This window comes from Asterias amurensis, chromosome 1 (genome assembly GCF_032118995.1).
Source record: "Asterias amurensis chromosome 1, ASM3211899v1".
NCBI lineage: Eukaryota > Metazoa > Echinodermata > Asteroidea > Forcipulatida > Asteriidae > Asterias > Asterias amurensis.
Window position 1 is genome coordinate 12,652,526 of NC_092648.1, and position 21,199 is coordinate 12,673,724.

At 38.0% G+C, this 21,199-nt stretch overlaps 2 protein-coding genes across 2 annotated transcripts in view; one reads left to right on the plus strand and one right to left on the minus strand.

The window, feature by feature from the left end:
- The window catches only part of LOC139945984 (poly [ADP-ribose] polymerase 1-like), a 74,872-nt gene that overhangs the window by 18,287 nt on the left and 35,386 nt on the right, over nucleotides 1–21,199 (plus strand). The window lies entirely within an intron of this gene.
- Nucleotides 10,320–11,515, minus strand: LOC139945988 (melatonin receptor type 1A-A-like). The gene has a single exon (XM_071943564.1). The coding sequence runs from the start codon at nucleotides 11,513–11,515 to the stop codon at nucleotides 10,394–10,396; it is 1,122 nt and encodes a 373-aa protein (XP_071799665.1). The 3' UTR covers nucleotides 10,320–10,393.

The window sequence follows — 21,199 nt, forward strand, 5'->3', positions numbered from 1 at the left end:
TGATGTAGTTTGTCAAATACGCCAGCAGCAGTTTACTGTACTTTTGATCATCTGCTGCTGTGTCTGTGTTTTAATAGTTGTATGTAATGTTGTTTTATGCATCATCTAATGTGTATACAAGTGTGTGTATTTATGCACAGCCGGCAAGGGCGGTGTGTGGCCTTATTCACAAGCCTCAAAGTTTGGCGTCAGATGTTCAGTTACTCAAGTTAGAACGAGTAACCCGTCCTAACTTAGGATGGGTTCAATGCGTCCTATGTATTCGGATACGGAACTGAACCCGTCTTAAGTCCTAAGATTAAATCCTAACTTTGGAAGAGTTTTGTGAAAGCGACGGCAGGCTACTTAAAACCAATCCTTGCATCATTACCAAGGACAGTTCAGGCGCTGTCCATGCCATTGCCATCGGTATAGGGCAATGTTGTAGTCAAGCACTTTTCAAAATGTATCAAATGTTGGCAAGTACAAGGCGGGCTGAGTAGTACTCGAATACAAGTTGCATGCTGTGGCCTAGCCCTCTGGTGTTGTCATCAGCATGGTGTGTGTTCGAATCCTGGCCATGACACTTGGTCTCTTGAGGAGACACTTAACCATAATCAATTCATAAAAGTTAGGGAGGGTATTGCATTCTGCTCTGTCAGCCAAGCTCCTATGGTACCCATGCCTACATCCTTACAGACTGTCAATGGGGTAACCCTTTTGTCAGCCCCAAGAGTGCCTTGAACACCCAGCGCCTTGAACACCCAGCAGGGTGGATACGTGCGCATTACAAGTCTCATTACTATTATTATTATTATTAGAGTGGGTTTCAAAACGCCCCTGGTGATGGATGATTTAGGTCAACAACCCAAATCAGTTATTAAGTGTGAATAGCCATCACCGTGAAGTGGCTGTCTGGCCCTGTGATACATGTGTTAGGCGATTTCTCATTAAAATGAAAACAAGATAAAAAACGTGGGCCATTAATGACCAAAACGTGGGCCATTAATGACCAAATCTTCTGATATCTGATAACCGAGTCCATTAGTACCGAGTCCATCATCCTTCATCCTTAGACGGAATAGTAGAAGCAGATTTGATGAAGTGGTGCCAGGTTGCTTTGTCCCTCATGAGTTGTTGGGTCTCGATTTGATTGAGATTTGTGTCCCTGGTAATGGTGTCTGTGTAGCTCATTTTCCTCCTGCCGCGATTTGGATGTCCGCCAGGAGGATTCCAGAAGACCAGATGCGATATAGGTTGATCAGCTGTACACAAGCAGTGGCCACCTTGTACTTTGATTTCAAGTACACAGGTATGAGAATGAGAACTTTATTTATAAAGCAAAGTACTGCAACATCAAGTATAAAATCATTACTCTTTTTTTGTATACTAATTTTTTGACAATTAATGTATGTTTGTTATCTTTTGAAATATACATTATCAAAAGCAACTATGAGTTAGGACTTACCTTTGTGAAATGGACTCCACTGCATGATAAAACGTCTTGTTTTTATTGTTATCACGATGTTATCATGTGTTCCTTAAAAAGGAATTTTAAATGTGTTTTTTTTTTTAAGGGCAGATTTGTGCCAACCTACATGTAAATAGGTGTATATTTTGTATTACCCAATGGTAGTCGGTATTTGTTATCAAAAGACAAGCCATACCACTTATAGTACTACATGCAGACTGAGTCTAATATAGTACTATTAGTGTTGTTGCTATTCTCTTAGACATATTCATGCAGGCCAGATTTCCTCCATGGCATATCATATTGTCATATAAAATTGTATTCGTTTGAAGACTAGAGTTTTAAAGGTTGGATACTGGATAGAAAACTATTGATAAGTTTGGATCTCATCTTGAAACTAAGTCAATTCAGAAAACTTCATTGATCCTAAAGTCTACTCAAATACCTATATTCTCCAGACAGGTATTTTGATCTGAAATGCTGTAAAAGTTTAGAATATTTGACAGCCAGGGTCTGAAAATAACATTTGGAAACATGTGCATTAACCTTCAAAACAAATACTACTGTTCTTTTTTTCCCCTTTCTTCTTTGTAAGCGTGACTGCAGCCTGGTTGGTTGTACTTTGTGTTTATTGATAAACTAGAGGAAGGGAATGACTCTACTCCTCCAAACCACACTGAACATGTCAAAGTGAAGCGTACTTTATTAATGACTTTTCTACATGTATAATCGATTTTTGGAAGCAGTCTGTCTCTGTTGGTCCACTAGACAGCCAGGAGAGAAATTTCACTAGTTTCTAGCTTCCAGCTGTTGGAATGTTTGCTTGGCCGGCCGACCACTGTTAAAGCAAAATTGAGTGCTGTTAAAGGCAGTGGACACTATTGGTAATTAATCAAAATAATTACTATCATAAAACCTTATTTGGTAACGAGTAATGGAGAGAGGTTGACAGTATAAAACATTGTGAGAAATGACTCCCTCTAAAGTGATGCGGTTTTTGAGAAAGAAGTAATTTTCCACGAATTTGATTTCAAGAACTCATAATTAGATTTTGGGGTATCAAAATCAAGCATCTGAAGCACACAACTTCGTGTGACAAGGGTGTTTTTTACTTCCATAATTGTCTCGCAACTTAGACGACTGATTGAGCTCAAAGTTTCACAGGTTTGTTATTTTTATGCATATGTTGAGATACACCAACTGTGAAGACTGGTCTGTGTCCATGATCGTCTTTCAAGCAAAAATTGAATGCTTTTCAAAAGCAACTCTATGAAAATCCAATGAAACTAGCCTATCACACATTGGTGTCAGGGTATGCGGTAAAATCATACTATTCTTTATCCCTATGCACTTATTACGTCCATTCAAAAATCCTGTTGCTAACTTTGTTTATTGTGCATACGTAAAAAGCACATCACTTATTACATATTTTAAAATCTTGTTGAGTGGCATTCTGTGCGTACGTAAGAAGAACATCACCAAGCAATTCTGAAGAGCCTTCACTCAAATGCATGTCAGTGCAGAGACCCATGTGGTTCTCTTCACATAGTTTGAAGCAATAAGCCCATGGTTGTGTGTCCAGGCTGGCTACTTGATTAAAGTGTTGATATGAATAAGGATTTGCAGTGGATGGAAACAAAAACATTCTGGATTTTTAATTTTTTAATATTACAAGCCACAGTCATTGCCTTGGTCTTCCTTGACATTTTTGCAGTGCAGTAAAAACTACATATACATGTAAATAGCTTGCGGGTACAATCGTCTTTTGTGGGAGTGTTGGCTCTGAAAAGAGCTGCTGTGGTCTTGACGTTTCAAACAGTATACTCTACCCATCTTCAAGAGAATACTGTTCTAGTGGGAATTCAATTGACATACCTTTTTTGGGGTGTCGTGGCCGAGCGGTTAAGAGCTCCGAATTCAAGCTCTGCTGATTCTGTTCAACAAAGTGTGAGTTTGAATCCCAGTCGTGACACTTGTGTCCCTGAGCAAGACACTTAACTATTATTGCTTCTCTCCACCCAGGGGTAAATGGGTACCTGTGAGGGCAGAGATGGTTCTTGTGATTGATTTAGCCGAGTAGCCAATTTGTTGCACGAGGCTGTATACTCCCCAGGGAGCTGAGTGAACTAAGGCCCAGTGACCAGGGGTAATATCTTGAAGCGCTTTGAGACACCCGTAGGAAGTGAAAAAGCGCTATATAAAAACTCACTATTATTATTATTATTAACATGGGAACACTGTCTTGCCTTAACAAGAACAAAGTATCCAGACTGAAACTGTATAAATGTGAGGAGAATAACATGTATGGGATTTGAGGCAGTCTCCTGTCGATGACTAGAGCAAGCTAATTAGACATTCAGACCAATTAAGAAAAAAAACCAACCTTGCAAGTAGACACACACATGGTGTTACCGTCAACCAAAAATATTTAGAAGAACACGTCATGGTCAAAAGTCTTTCAGTTGTGTTTTTTTTTTTCCTCGTCTTGCGATGCCTCCTTAGATACATCTTGCAGCCCACAAGGTTGTCTGTCTACTAGCGAAGTTTAATCGTCCAATTAGTGCTTAATTCAGTCATAATATTTGCATCAATCATTTACCAAGGGCTCCAGGAAATTAAGTATGAATCATTCAGAGACTTGCTCAAATGCTGCAAGGTATCCCACAAAGATAAAGAGAGAGAGAGGGAGGCAGGGATCAAAAGGCCATAAATTGTTAATGTGGGCATTTCCAGCAGTTGTTGTAATGAAGGCAAAGTATACCTTTGGTTTTTTTGGAACCGTTTGATGGTTTTAATCCTATATCAATGTAGATAGTTTAAATGCTTTATTTAAAAACACTCTCAAAATTTGCAGTCCAAGGACCGAATTGCATTTTGAGTTTACAATTTAAAGACCTGCTTGAACGAAAATGTCAAGGCGTGAACTTTGCTGAATTCCACTTAAAATGTTTTCAATGAATAAGGAAATCGAGTCATATGATTATAAATAGGTTTCAATTGTGTAAAAAAACTATCATTTTGTATGCCCTTGTCCAGAGCTTTTCTGCGAGATTTGCGAAAAAGCCCTGTTACGTAATCACTCTCAAAACGTCATAAGTAGATAAAGCCGCTTTGTTGCAGCATGGATGTATAACAAAGCAAACTCCCACGTCAGCGGCATTGTCTTTTGACGCCCGCTCTCAACGGCAGAAGTGTTTTTAGTTTTTCAAAAAAACCTTTAGGTAGTGGCCTGATTTTTTAATCGATAATTACGAAAAGTTCAGAAGTGTACACATATCAAAATTACATTAAAATGGTGAACAAGTGCATTAAAAACAAGTAAAAATACAATTGCTGTTGAAAACATTCCGCTCAGGTAGCTGTTTAAAAAACATTCAAAAGCACACACAAAATTAAAATATTTTAAAGAGTTTTATCCTTTTCGTATGAATTATTTGTAATTTTGTATTTTTATGTGAATTGCCAAATAAATAAAAATAAAAAACAATAATAAAACAAACTAAAAGAACAAAGATGAAAAAAACAACTCAAGCATTTATCATAAAAGGTAAAAAGTAGCATGTGGGCATCAAAGTAAGACTTTAAAGTTTCAAATGGAAATGCTACTTCTACTAAAACAGCCAATTTGTTGATGAACTTAAAAAAACTAGAGAGAGAGATAGAGAGATCTAGAGCGTTACACAAAAATCAACTGCTCAGAAGTCAAGTATGAAAGGGGGTACCGTTATTGCACTTGGTTTGTTTTCCCTAATTTCATGGCCGACCGTGTTAGTTCGCAGAGTAAAAGGAAAACCACGCAATTTCAAGGCAAATTTGTGGGGATCATTGTATTCTACTTTTAAAAGATCTCTCTATCCATATGCATTTTATAACAAACGGTTACAAACGCTTTTTATAGACCAACTCGTCCGATCCAAGGCAACGTGTTCCTTTAACTCTGTTTAGCTTTGCCATTACAACAAAACACACAACACACGCCATTCAGGCTGCTTGTAAACTAATTAATGTGGTATTTTTGATGCAACTGTATGACAGAGGTGGTATACACTCAATAAAGTATGGACAAAATATACATCAATAATAAATTTAAATAAATATTAAAGGAATATTACAGAATTATTTTTTGCTTAAAAAAACAGTTGCTGGCAGTGTAAACACTTTATGTAATCAACCATATACATAAACCGACAAACCTGTAGATGTTTGAGATCGATTGGCCATCTGGGTCATGAGAAAATGGTGAAAAACCCGATTACACATTTTGCATGAAATAAAACGCTCACTGAGCGATAAACTCCAAACGGGAAACAAATTTTATTTATTTCTCATCAAATATGACATTTCAGACAGAAATATTTCAAGGGATGTTTTCTACTATCATCATCTTTAGACTGTAAGTTTTTGTGTAAATCTAACCCTTTAATGCCCATCTTGTAAATCTGTGGTCGATTTCTTTTTAAAGTCAAATAATCTGAAAAATCACTAATAAGTTATCTTCACAACAACAGAGGGGAAATCGTGCCTCTGTCAACATGGAAATAGTAGTCTCAATTACAATGCTGTCTGTCCAATATCCGTTAGGGTCGGCATTAATTTTATTCATGGGATGACATTTACCGTAGGTGTCTTATTTCCCTAGGATAATTGGAGACTCCCCTGGCCATAGGGGATTGTGATTAAGCTTCTTGATGTCTAGTCCGATATCTTTTAACAACGACAAATAAAAATGAGGGAAATAGTATTCCGCTGGCGATTCATTCGGAATTCAGATCTATTATCTCATGTTTACAAGATCACAGGTCTCATCTCTCGGCTAGAATTAAACAAATTCCAAAGCGTCATGTTTTAAAAAAAATGTTTTATTTTCTTTTTTTCAGGGGGGGGGGGGATAATTTCTGTAAGTTTGTTGACTTTTTGGTATTAACTTTACACTGAGCTATCGTGCAGTCAGCGGATGTACCTTGGTAAACAAATTTTGTCTACTCATTTAAAATCTATATTTAAGATCCCTAATGGAACATAGCTGGATAACACTATTACCAGTAGATTTAGCTCGGGGTGAGTGTTCGACCTATATGTAGATACAGTCACCATCAACTTCAAAGCCCCATATATACATTTGACACATTGACAACTAATACACCCCATGTTCTTAGATCTTAGCCGCAAGTTGGATTTTGGGGTATTTTATTTTTATACTTTGCCTTGCATCGTTCATTCTTTGTTGACGAAGAGCTTGACAGAATTCTTGTAGATACATCGAATGTGGAACGATTAGAAAATCAGTGGCATCCGTTCATAATGGAGCGTTGTTAAAAGATATACCATACAGGCAAGCACCATGAACACACGTCTCGCTTTACAAGTCTTTTTCATCTTCATCTATCATCAGGGCCCCTAAGTACAGACGAGACTCCATCAATTTTTTATTATTAGGCCAATCACCACAGAACAAGTCCTGCAGTCTAGAGTTTTTCAAAAACACACTTCTGAAGATACCAATGTATTTTTAAAAGCTTTTCAATTCCGAGAAGTTCAGCAAACAATTTTTTTTTTTTTTGGGGGGGGGGGGTTGAATAAAAGACAATGGACACTATTGATAATGGTCAAAGACCAGTCTTCTCACTTGTTGTATCTCAATATATGCATAAAATAACAAACCTGTGAAACTTTGAGCTGAATCGGTCATCCAAGTTGCAAGATAATGGAAAGAAAAAAAAAACCTGTTGTGTGGTTTCAGATGCCTGACTTTAAGACCTCAAAATCTAATTCTGAGGTCTCAAAATAAAATTCGTGGAAAATTACTTCTTCCTTGAAAACTGCGTTACTTCAGAGGGAGCCGTTTCCCACAATGTTTTATACTATCAAAAGCTCTCCATTGCTCGTTACCAAATAAGGTTTTATGCTAATAATTATTTCGAGTAATTACCAATAGTGTACACTGCCTTTAAGATGATTAAAACTTCAATTGCAGACATTTTTTTTTTGGGGGGGGGGATTAAGTCTCAACAATAAGTATTTCATTTATGCGGGTAACAATAATAAGAAATGGAATGGAGAAAAACATCTGCAACATCAAAGTCTACTGCAGCAATTTTTACCATTTGAAATAGAAGTGTTTGACAGACAGTAGATTCACTTGATTTCAGCGATTTTATTTGATATTCATAAAATACATTAGCCAGTCTGTAAAACTGGGTCTGAGAAAGTGAGAATGGAGTGAAATTAGATTATGGCAGACAACCATGTCACGAATAAATCTCTTTTTGAGATGGATTTGAGAGAAATCATGAATTTTAGAGAACACCTTTATTCTTGTTTGTTAATGGATGCTCCCACTTGCATACATTTACAAATTGTTGAAGGTTTTTTAAAGTATGGTGCATAACTTTTAAAGGCACTGGACACTATTGGTAAATACTCAAACTAATTGTTACCACTAGTTAGCAAGCAGTGGAGAGTGATATAAATACAAAACATTGTGAGAAACGGCTCCCTCTGAAAGAACAAAGTTTTGTAGAAAGAGGTTTCTCTCAATCAAATAATAAATGACTTTAGCTGGAGCCTTTTATTATGCATTTGAAAGCACAACAAATTGTGTAACAAGGGTGTTTTTTCTTTCATTATTCTCTTGCAACTTTGACGACCAATTGAGCTCAAATTTTCACAGAGTTGTAATTTTATGCAATTTGTATGGATACACCAGAGAAGAATACTGGTCTTTGACAATTACTAACTGTGTCCAGTGCTTGTAAGTCAGTTTGATCAAATGATAATTGCAAAAATGAGAATATGTTATTGTTAAGTAGATACTTCCCCCAAAAAGATTTAAGAAACAAAGAATATAATCCCATTAGCAAATGCATGGTAAAGATAAAACAAAAACTACCCAACACTTTTAGAAAGTCTTTCATTCCAAAACAATAGTGAAGTCTCTTTATTCCCGATGAAAAATTAACATCTATTTAACCATTGCAGTACCTGCTGCTAAAACATAGGTTTCAAACTGCCACTAGCCACCAGGCTAGCTTGGTGGTCTAGTGGTAAGACAACTCCTCTACCAATGCAAAGATTGCAGGTTCAAAGCTCACCAAGTGATTTGCCTGTGGATTTCTTTCAAAGAAAGTAATGCAGGCCTGATACATCACGGAGGCAACAAGGGCAGTTGCCTCCAGGCCCCTTGGTCATTGCCTTGGTGCCCTTGAAGTGCTCCAATAGAAGTATACAATTTCCTCATAGGGTCCCCTTTGCTAAGGAGAAAATGCCTTGGTGCCCTGTCCCTTTCAAAAACGAAGAATACAGGCTTAAAGGCAGTGAATACTATTAGTAATTGTCAAAGACTAGCCTTCACAGTTGGTGTATCTCAACATATGCATAAAATAACAAACCTGTGAAAATTTTAGCTCAATCCGTCATCGAACTTGCGAGATAATAATGAAAGAAATAAACACCCTTGTCACAAGAAGTTGTGTGCGTTTAGATGGTTGATTTCGAGACCTCAAGTTCTAAATCTGAGGTCTCAAAATCAAATTCGTGGAAAATTACTTCTTTCTCGAAAACTACATTACTTCAGAGGGAGCCGTTTCTCACAATGTTTATGCCATCAACCTCTCCCCATTACTCGTCACCAAGTAAGGTTTTATGCTAATAATTATTTAGAGTATTACCAATAGTGTACGTCCACTGCCTTTTTAACTGAGTATACAGTGCCTGATACAGTACACATCGGTGTAAGGGTAAAAACAAATAGTGCATTCCAATGTGCTAATGTGTTTTGCTTCAAAACTCTTTTTTTGTTATACATCCATGTTGACCCGTGACATTACTCATTTACAAGAGGGCCACAACACCTAGACTTCCTGCAGGCACAATTTGTACATAATCAATTGAAGAAAACATAAAACCCATACGTTTTATGGTGATAACACTGCTATTTTTTATAAACTTTTGATTGTATGAAGAAAAGAGGACGCATCTCAAAAACTGGACCAGCTTGCTTTGGACTGTTGCAGGCCTGGAATTTCATATTCTTTTTTTGGAAACAGATGTTAAAGGGTCTCTAGATAGACGTTGCTTCCTCCATCTTTGTTTAGTCCCCTGTGTGCATTATTAATTATGTATACTGATTCAAATCTATACCCAAAAGGGACCAGATCATTTGCCCTCTCAGCCTCACTTAATAGGTAAGGCCGTGTCCGAAACGGCGACTTCGGCTACAGCTACGGCTAGATCGCGCGCGTCTGCTATTCTTCAACACTGACAGACGCACTGATCTAGCCGTAGCTGTAGCCGAAGTCGTCGTTTCGGACACGGCCTAATACTGAATTAACAGGAAGACCAAGGAGCCGATTTTACAAAGAGTTAGGACTAGTCTTAACGTAGGACTAGTCCTAGGAGATATTAAAAACGCATGGCTAGTCCTAAGTGAGGACAAGTAACTCGTCCTAAGACTAGTCTTAACTCTTTGTGAAATCCACCCCATGGGTGATGTCACTAAGATGGTCTTAACTTAGGACTAGTCCTAGGACTCTTTAGGAGTTATTAAAACCTTAAGGCTAGTCCTAAGCTAGAAAGCCTCAAGATGAGACTTGTCTTATCTCTTTGTGAAATCCACCCCTGATACCCAATGATAAAGGTCTATTGAGTTTTAAGATTTGAAGCTTTGACTTAAAGTTTACGAGTTAAATCTACCATTTTGCATTGTGATCTTGTGTTTAGCTAGAATTTTATTTGAATGACACTATCTGTCTAAAACTAAGAAGGGATGTGGATCTTTTTTGGGGACAGTATAGTGTTGCATATTACATTGTAATAAAGTGAATCCAAATTTATCTGAAGAGGTTCCCTGAAACCACAGCCTGTATTTCTAGAATGTACCACAGAACCATTAACCAACTTTTTTTATTTATGATACCAAGTATTTGAACCGTATTAGCAAGGCCCTTAGTGGTATAACGCACTACTACTTCTACAAGTATACTTAGCTGCAGCTGCAGGCATGGGCACAAAGTACCCAAAACAGCTCAGCAGAATTCTCCGACATCCGTGACGGAATTTTGGGTTGATCAACGAGTACAATATAGGATTCAGTATAGAGTTAAAGTAAGGCACAATAGTCTGACAAATGTATAGTGTTTGTGTTATCTGTGTTTGCTCCCCCTCTAACGAGGCAGTGTAGATCTCGGCTATCATCCTCGGCAACCAGCATAAGACAAAGGCACCAATGACCAGTAAGAGTCGCTTCGCGACAATATACCGTGTGTTGTGCATAATTTTCTGCCGATGGCTTGCGTTGTATGTTTCGTTGTTCCGTTTGGAGATCACCCAGAAGATTTTAGCATAAGCAATCGTAATGATGAGTAGCGGGATGATCAGACTCACTAGACTCTCAGCCAGGGCAATGCCGAGCCGCGCTGACCTCGTAATGAACTTTAACCTCTGACATTGGTCGTCGTAAAAGAAGGAGGTCGGGATCGAGATGATGACGGTAGAAGCCCAAATGATCAGAATGGTACGCGTGACGTGTCTCGCTTGAGTCCTCAAGATAAACGGACGGCAGAGGCAGTAGTACCGATCGATCGAGATACCGACTAACATCCACGCTGAGCCGAACATCACCACATGCCAAATATACGCGAAAAGTGCGCATTCTAAGGCAAAAATAGGGCGGTTGAATGCCGAATACTCTAAATGAAGATGAACTGGAATTGCGATTAAACAAACAATTAGATCCACTATGGCGAGGCTGCAGAGAAAATAATTTGCGGTTGACTGACGCTTCCGTCGATTCTGTAAGTACACGGCAACGATGAGGACATTACCCAGAATGCCTGTCACCATTAAGAATCCCATCATTAAGAAATTGAGCGTCATTGACCACTGGAAGACTTCAGGACTCTCGGTTGCATTAACTATCCCTCCATTCTGAAAGAACGTGGTGTTCCATAACTTCGCGAAGACTGCTTTAGTATGGTTTCCAGACTTCTGGAGTATGTTGGGTGTGATACCTGTATCACTTGAGTTCATAAAGGGCGAAGAGTCTGTTCTCATTGCATCAAGGGCCATTCTATAAATAAATCATCACCCTGTCGCCATCCGTGTAATTTCAAACTATTAGGCAATCCTGCATAAAACAGAACCAGGCTTTTTTAAACTCCGAGCCTCACTATTACGTGTGCACCATCATTTGTGAGCTTGTCTCCCGACGATGACTAGAGCAAGCTAGTCGAAACATTGAGACCAATTAAGAACTCTCTCCTCGGTAGTGAAATTAATATCGATCCTCTATAAGCTATAGCAAGACAGTTTTGTTAAGAACAGAAATCTATCTGGCAAGAAGATACACACGTGGTGTTACCGCAAACCAAGTATATATGATTGAGTCCCTTACAATTCGTTTGAAGATATATAATCCTTGCAAGTATGAAGCTACATGTTCCCTTGGAGTATGCAGTGACGTGTTCCTTGCAAGTATGCAACTACGTGTTCCTTGCGAGTATGCAGCTACGTGTTCCTTTGGAGTATGCAGCTACATGTTCCTTGGTAGTATGCAGCTACGTGTTCCTTGGGAGTATGCAGCTACGTGTTCCTTGGGAGTATGCAGCTACGTGTTCCTCGGTGGTATGCAGCTACGTGTTCCTTGGTAGTATGCAGCTACGTGTTCCTTGGGAGTATGCAGCTACGTGTTCCTTGGGAGTATGCAGCTACTTGTTCCTGTGTGTGTGTGTGTGTATATATACTGAGCTTGATCTCTTATAAAGGATACCAGCTAAGCACAGTACCGACTTTCGTGTGTGTGTGTGTATCAACGAGCTGTTCCTGGAAAACAACCCAACCTTCTTTGCCATGAATATTACATCGGCTCCTGATTGTGTACGTCATTCAGTGGGCGAGACCAGACTGTGGCTGCATTCTGTGATTGAAATTGTAGCAGCTCCTGTAAATAAACATTAAAAAACAGATCTTTAGTTTCTTGTGTCACATTTGAATTTTTAAAGATTGAATATTGGAATTTGATGAGTAAAGCAGACATTTTGGCTACTTCCTCCAATATGATTCTAAGAATTGAAGAAAAATAGAGGGGCAAAAAAAACCTGTTTTAAAGTTTATTTCCTTGTGATGTAAAGATCAAATTTCAGTACTCCAGACACAAACAACATGTGGACAAATGTGATACAGGAAAAGTAGTAAGCAATACCTTAATTACTGCCACTACTACTACCCGTTCCAGTGCTATGTATTCAATTTGTGTAATACTACCAGGACTTTTTTTTTTAAATTGCAATAAAATGTAAGAAACAATGATGGCATTCAAGGCATAGACACAAGTTGAAAGCTTACTTCATTTTGTGTCAAAATTGGACCTACTTTCACTCATTCAAAAGGTCAATGTTAAAAGGCTATGCCTTGAGTTGACCTCATCCAGTATTTTGTATGTTTTGCCTGCATTTCTAGAGCAAAATAATTGTTTCTTTTGCATATTGTTTGCCAGACATTTGAGCTGAAAACATTTTGCAAAAACCCTCCAGTGTTATCATGTAATGGCACGTATTGAGCAAGTTGGCGTCTTCACCATGGTTAACTATTTTGACTCAACCCATGCTAGTCCATCATTGGTTGACTACAGCAATTTGGCCAGCCTCATGAGCATGGTTTCTTCACTGGTCCCAATGGCCTGTTCCATGCTAACATGTGCAAAGCGCAGAGGGGAACCAGTGACATTATCAAAAACTCAGAAGGTCATGATGGAATGTTGAATACTGTGGTACTGATGGTTGACAAGACTTCCAAGTGTGTCACTGCGCATAGACCTTTTCGCAAATACCATTGCGCAAGCGCAAACTGTTGAATGAGGTGCATTGTGGGATAGCTATGGATCAAATTTGATCACCTGCTAGACCACAATGCACCTCTTTCCAAGCTTCACACCATCGCGCCCGAGTATATGCGAAAAGGACTATGTATGTTGCTGGTCAGTAGTGGTCGACTGTTTGCACACTCAAACATGTTCTTAGTGTCGGTTTTAGGAAATTTATGGTCTCTGAGGGAATATGAATATGATGGGTGGCTCCGTTATTATTGTTGATCATGTACAATATGTAAAATGTATATTGCAGGTGTTTTTATGGTAGATGAAAAGTCTGTGGGTAGGAGGGGACGGGGACATTGTTAATTGTAACGTCTGGCATTTAATAAACTTCATTTTGCCGTTGGGTAAGAGATGTCAACTATACAAGAAAATCCTGTCTATGAAGAGATGCTGATTAGCAACTTATTGCCAGAAATACATTTGGCAAATCAAAAGTGATTGTTCTTTTGCAGGAAAATTGATAATGGTGGGGAAAATGAGGGATATTTATTGTGTGGGTCCTCAGCTTGAGTTTATGTAGCTATGAATTTTATGACATGATTGGTTTTCGGAACTGTGTAAGATGTTGAAAAGTCAATACATCATTGCGTGCTCAGTTGCTATACTCTTAAAGATTGCAGGTTTTGAACTTGCTCATAAATTTTTCTTTTCTTTTTTCTTGTTGCTGTGATTGGTATAAAATATATGTAGAAGTTTTTTTGAAAGCACAAGTTTTTATATAATTTCTAAATTTAAAGACATAACTTCAGTCTTTGTAGGTCTTGAACCTTAAAAAAAAAACAGCTTTACAGACAATGGACACTATTGGTAATTGTCAAAGACCAGTCTTCTTACTTGGTGCATCTCCATCTCCATGCGCCATGCAAACTTTCAAATCCTACTAACTGTGTAAGATCTTTCTTCATTTGACATGGACAAACGAAGTATGTACCTCTAGATTTAGCTTGAAATTTGTACTGTCTTTTTGATAACCAATGGTTTTATGCCCACCAAAAAACCTGAAAAATTGTAACAATTTGTTACCTCAGGGATGAGAAACATTTGGATGGAAACATTTTTATATCTGCTCGGTGTAAAAGTGGCTGTTATTTTGTTTTCACACTTACACCATTGTGAATTAAGCACTGTATACTCAGTACTTCCCGAGTTCAGTTCTGTAGTTAAGTGTAAAAGAACAATTCATTTCAACATACTTCCTAAAACTTGTACCAAAGTTTCCGACCCTTTTTGTCAGTGATGGCATTCATTCCTGGAACCTATATGTACAAAACTGGCTTTCCATTGAAGTAGCTGTTCCTTAAAGTCAATGGTTAAAGGGACATTACAGAATTGGGGAAAATTTGTTTTCTAAGATCACAGATTTACATATAACTAACACTGTCAAATGATGATGATAGTAGAAAACACCCCTTTAAATATTTCTGTCTGAAATGTCATATTTGATGAGAAATAAATTAAGCTTATTTCCAGTTTGGAGTACAATCGCTCAGTGAGCATTTTATTTGTTTTTTGTTTGAATTGTTTTCATGCAAAATGTGTACTCATTGTCCCCCCCCCCCCCCACTATTTTCTTGTGACTCAGATGGCTGATCAATCTCTAACTTCTCCAGGTTAGTCAGTTTATGTATATGGTGAATTTCATAAAGTGCCTACACTGCCAGCAACTGTTTTGTTAGCAAAAAAACACATCTGTAATGTTCCTTTAACTGAGAATGTGCAATAGTATGGAACTACTTACACCCTGTTTGTACAGGGTAAACATGATGGACTTTTATTCAATAAACCTTGATTGATGGTTCGCCGAAAGAAAACACTGTGTGAGTTTGTTTCTGTTAACAGGCTGCACGTACACTAGAAAGGGAAAACGAAAACATGTTAAAACAAAGACGGGGCATGGTTAGCAATTCCTGAAATTTACCTTTAAAATCAAGTTTGTATAGATCTTGAGAGGTTGTCGTTCAGGGGGTTGACATTGATCTGTTTATGCGTACAAGTCTTTATTTCATTTTCGAGGAACAACAAATATCTTAGAAATGGCTCCCTCTGAAGTGACATAGTTTTTGAGAAAAAAGTAGATTTCCATGAATTTGATTACGAGACCTCAGATTTAGAATTTGAAGTCTTGAAATTAACGCGCACAACTTCGTGTGACAAGGGTGTTTTTTCCCCCATTATTATCTCGCAACTTCGCCGACCAATTGAGCTCAAATTTTCACAGGTTTGTTATTTTATGCATATGTTGAGATACACCTAGTGAGAAGACTGGTCTTTGACAATTACCAATAGTTTCCAGTGTCTTTAAAGGCTCTACCTGTTTTACTTGTTTCTTTCTTAACTACTGTAAAATGGCTGACATTTTGTTGTGCATGGCTGGACAAAAAAGAAAATAAACGGCATAGTTTTGTCAGGTGTTTTTGATTAGCAGAATGTGGAATCGAGTCCAGGTTTGATACTTGAAGTTGTTGGTTTCATGTGTTGTGAAACGCATGTAAAAGAACCCAGTACACTTATCATTAAGAGAAGGGTTCGCCCCACAGTTTACTAGTGTGGTTGCCTGCAGATTGCTGCACTTCACTATGTAAACAGTGACATGGTTCTTTATAATTAAATCAGACTTATTTCGTCCACTGCTCTGCAAAGCTCCGCTAAGAAGAAAATGTGTGCTACATAAAATGAAAAGGGGGAAATATTTGTATTTTTTTGCTCTGTCATCATCAGCAATTCTTGAGGCATAGTTATAATGACATGGCTCTTTACACAGTCTGTTACACATTCATCCCAAAAGTACTAGCTAGAAATTTGTTGGAAATTTGTGAGAATTCGTGATTTGAATCTGAAATTGTATTCACCAAGAACAGAAGGTCTGGCTACAATCAAAGAACCTCATGCTCGATGTCAAATCTTTGACAATGCCCAATTAAATGATAAATGTACAATTTTTTGCGGATGTAAATGTCTTTATAGTAAATTCTTGTCAAGTGTTGTCTTGATAAAAATGTAATAAATTACCCTAATGTTACCCTATGTTTTGAAACATTTTGGTGCCGCGCACAGAGTGCCTTGTGGTAAAATCTCAGCCTGTCTTTTTGTTAAGGAGAACAGTGTTGCGGGTGTGATAGTCTTTATACAAAATATTGACTGAAGCATTAAAGGTATTGGACACTATTTGTAATTACTCAAAATAATTTTTATCATAAAACCTTTCTTGGTGACGAGTAATGGGGAGAGGTCGCTGGTATAAAACATTGTGAGAAACGGCTCCCTCTGAAGTGCCATAGTTTTCGAGAAAGAAGTAATTTTCCCTGAGTTTGATTTCGAGACCTCAGATTTAGAACTTGAGGTCTCGAAATCAAGCATCTGAAAGCACACAACTTCATGAGACAATGGTGATTTTTCTTTCTTAGTTATCTCGCAACTCCAACGATCAATCAAGCTCAAATTTTCACAGGTTTGTTATTTTATGCATTATGCTGAGATACAGCAAGTTAGGAGACTGGTCTTTGACAATTACCAATAGTGTCCACTGCTTTTAAGAGTAAATTCTTGGCAAGTGTTGTCTTGATAACACCATAGTAATTATCTTGTTATCTATCTTTTGAAACATTGTGACTTTGTCGTGCGCAGAGTGCCTGGTTTAAAAATCTCATCCTGGCCAGATACATTGTTGTAATTTCAGAGAACAGTTTATCAATGGCAGTCTGCCACATTCAGTGTGGGCTTGTAATGATTGAGAGGGGTCTGAGAATACCATGGAGGGTTTAATTGAGGGAAACAGAGATTTATCACGGCTTGCTGTGATTAGGGACTGCATGAGGTACAGTTAGAGAGTGACTTGGGGGGATGATTAAACAGGGAACAGAACCCATGTGAGTTGATTGGCTCATATATATAATATTACTTTAAAACGTTTAATACATGGCCTTTTGATTTGGTTTGTGTTAAGAGTTAGGTTGAAAATAAGTAATGCAGGTTCTTGAAGGGCACAGCATTATCCCGCTTTTAAGGGGCACTTCTATGAGAACCTTGCACATGGCCCCTCTGCAAAAGCACAGGGCACCACGGCAAAAGCACAGGGCGATTTCTGTGGTTGCTGTGGGTTATAACGTTAATGATAATGGGCATTTATAACACATTGGTATCTTAAGATGCTCACGGTGCAGATGTACATCGATAGAGTTGCGCGTAAAAGTATAGGCCCTATTGCTGGTTGTTCACTGCACTCACCCTGTTCTGTTGAAACATAGTAAATCACTGAAATAAATAATTGATGGGGCAGGGGTGGGTTTCACAAAGAGTTAGGACTAGTCTTATCTCGAGTTAGGACCAGTTACTCGTCCTAACTTAGGACTATCCATGCAATTTGTATATCTCCTAGGACTAGTCCTAAGTTAGGACTAGTCCTAACTCTTTGTGAAATCGACCCCTTGTCTCTTCTCTCTAAATGCATGTAGGCATGAAAGTTTGATTGTTTCTCAGGTATTGAGAAGTCTATAAAGGAATTCAGTGTTCAAATGCTATTCCCTTCAAGGCAGTGGACACTATTGGTAATTACTAAAAATAATTATTCTCATAAAACCTTTCTCTTGGTAACGAGTGATGGGGAGAGGATGATAGTATAAAGCATTGTGAGAAACGGCTCCCGCTGAAGTAGTGTAGTTTTCGAGAAAGAAGTAATTTTCCACAAATTTGACTTCGAGATGAGGTCTCGAAAGCAAGCATCTGAAAGCAAACAACTTTGTGTGACAGGGGTGTTTTTCTCTTTCATTATTATCTCGCAACTTTGACGACCGATTGAGCTCAAATTTTCACAGGTTTGTTATTTTGTGTATAAGTTGAGATACACCAACTGTGAAGACTAGACTTTGACAATTACCAAAAGTGTCCAATGTCTTTAACTATGACAGTATCAGATGTAAATATTTCGCTGGAGCAAAGCACTAGTATGAACTTGATAAATCAGCAAGATTTCAAAATTAGTGTTTGTTCTTTATAATTGCCAATTATTTTCTGCCAATTATTATTACCTTGTATTAACATCCCCATCAAAATTCAATTTATAATTCTAATCTCATCACACGCACTTTTCTTCTTAACCTTTGGGTTAATCAAATTTTAATCAAATTTCCACCTGTGCCAGCCAAAACTTGTCACTGGAGCAGTTTTAAAAATGTCAATCATCACAAGGGCTGTGACATTGATGCGTGCTGAAAATACTGGAGGGTACTCTACCATGGTACAACGCAATAAAGATGGAAATATAAACTAGTTGTAGATGTTTTTGGGTGAGAATTTATTGCTAAATCTCACGGCATTTATTAATATCGGTTCCTTGTGTGTGTTTTAGAAACCTTTGGGGATTTTTTTTCCAATCTTGGCTTAGGTATCGGCTTCGTTTATGGCTTCGTTTGATGTTGGAAACATTGTAGAAAATGTTTTCTGCTCAATTTTGTTTTGCCCGAGGCAAAGCTGGAGCCCGAAATTCAAGGCAAGGTTTTAGAACAAGCCCAGCTGAATGTAACATTTGCAGATAAACAAGTCATCTGAGACCAAATGGTTAAACTGACTCAAAGACACTGGACACTATTGGTAATTGTCACAGACCAGTCATCTCACTTGATGTTGCTCAACATTTGCATAAAATAACAAACCTGTGGAAATTTTAGCTTAATTGGTCGCCGAAGTCGCGAGATAATAATGAAAGAAAAAACCTTTTCACATAAAGTTGTCTGCTTTCAGATGCTTGATCAAATCTGAGGTCTCAAAATCAAATTTGAGGAAAATTTCGCTGTTTCTCACTTTTTTTTTATACTATCAACCTCTCCCTATTACTCGTTACTAAGTTAGGTTTCATGCTAATAACTATTTTGAGTAATTACCACTGCCTTTAAAAAGATCAATAAGCTATAAATTCCTACATTGTTGAGAAAGTTAGTACAGTTGCCAACAAATAAACCCTTTTCATTCAAGAACCAAAAATAAACCACAGCGACCATCGTTTTGGGTGCCAGTTTTCTGTTCCAAAGGTTGCATGGGATTTTATGACAATCAGTCACACAATCCAACGCATCACGTTTTTTCAGATCGCACTTTTCAGTTTGCTGGTGCTCTGTCAGTTTCCCCGTTTAGTGTAATGTAATCGGTTACCATCAATTGCTTTCTCTGCGCACCATTTGTTTTTTTTGTGGTTTTTGTTAATGCTTCAAGGAATGAGTATTGATGTTGATCCATAGTTTGAAATAGTCTCTTTTGTCAAATGTATGTATGTGTTGTCCCTGTACAAAGAGAGAGTAGGGCATCTCTAAAATTAATTTGGTTGCCAACGTGACAAATACTTCCTTTTCCAAGGAATGTTGAAGTTCACATGATGTTTACATGATTCCTACAAGAACTACGACAAAATGTGGACCAGAGAATTTATTAACCTATCAACTTACTGAAACTACATCACTAAAGCATCGGCAGTGCACGGACTGAAAAGAATTCCACACATACTGTAGGTAAAACCCCAAGAAAGTTCAAACTGAAATGGAAAGCTGGAACACTACAAATCATCTCTTTTCCCCTTTATTCCTAGTTCCTTCATTGTCAAAGTGCCTTGGACGAGATTGTTGTATGCTGGCTAGCCGAAACCGTTTCTGTTTTTTTCGTTATCGCAATCAATGTGGACGTCAGAAAAACTGTGGAGGTGCTAAATGTCTGTTTATGACCATGGTTTCAGGTTGCTGTGTAATCGGAACCATCTGTAGACAATTATTAAACACTTCTGATTGTCACGCATACCTCTACCTAGAGAAATGTTATTGATCCGCCCTTTCGACTGGAATTACTACGGGCAGACATCTTTCAATTTTTCAATTTTCCAGGTTGAGTTCTACCATAAAAGACGAAGCACTGAGTCTTTCCATAAAGCTAATCTGTGGAGTGTTTTCAATAAAATAAATCAAAGAGAAAACTGTAACTTTAAGTATGCAAAGTGATTGAGCGTCGTGTGCATTTTGGCGCTTTGCTAAATGGACAAGAACTGGAAATTTACAACAATCTTTAGATTGCTTTCCAACATTTTTCTATTTACTTATTTATACAGAAAAGGGCATTTTTGAATAGGAATAAAAGAGTAGTGACTTGGTCTTGAGTGTTGGTTTAAAACCTTTCTGGGTCTTGGCTTTTCTGTTTTTCAGTTTAATATTATGTTCAAAACTTACACTTCATCAATGGATTACTTGGCTTGGGTTACTCGAACCTCACCCGCATGTTTAAAAGAATCTCTATCCCTGGTTACCTCAAAGGAATGTGAAACAAGCCGTCCTTCAAAAATCAATTTCAAGCAGACTCATAAGATTGTTTCAAATCCCGAACATAAATCACTCTAACTATTAACATGTACAAGTAAACAACCCTTCTTGAATCCACGTCCATACCCGACAGAGAGTTATATCTAGTATTCGATTCATCTTCATCTTACCCAGTTGGCATGAATTGGAATCGAAGGCCAAGAATGAGGCCATCAGCGTCCCCTAATTCATCAAGTTTCCCCACAAAAGAAATTTGAGTGCTCGGCTTAAGGAGTGTATTTCCATTAACCTTGTTTCAGGATGATTGCTATTGATCAGACGTGGTTGAGCGCAATGGGAAACGTGTAATTAGGCCCTATTCAGCTGACGCTTTGCAGTGTAGAGTAGCCCCTTTCATACTTAACTGCGAATGCGAATGCGTTACGAATGTTGACGTCACAAATTCAACACAAATAATCCACATCAGTTGACTTGTGCTCATTTCCTGTGACGTCAAAGTTCATAGAAATTATGAACCAGGTTTTAGGGGAAAGCTAAGCTTGTTAAATTTCTCAAGAGGATTGATATACTGGTGTTTGCACATTGTTG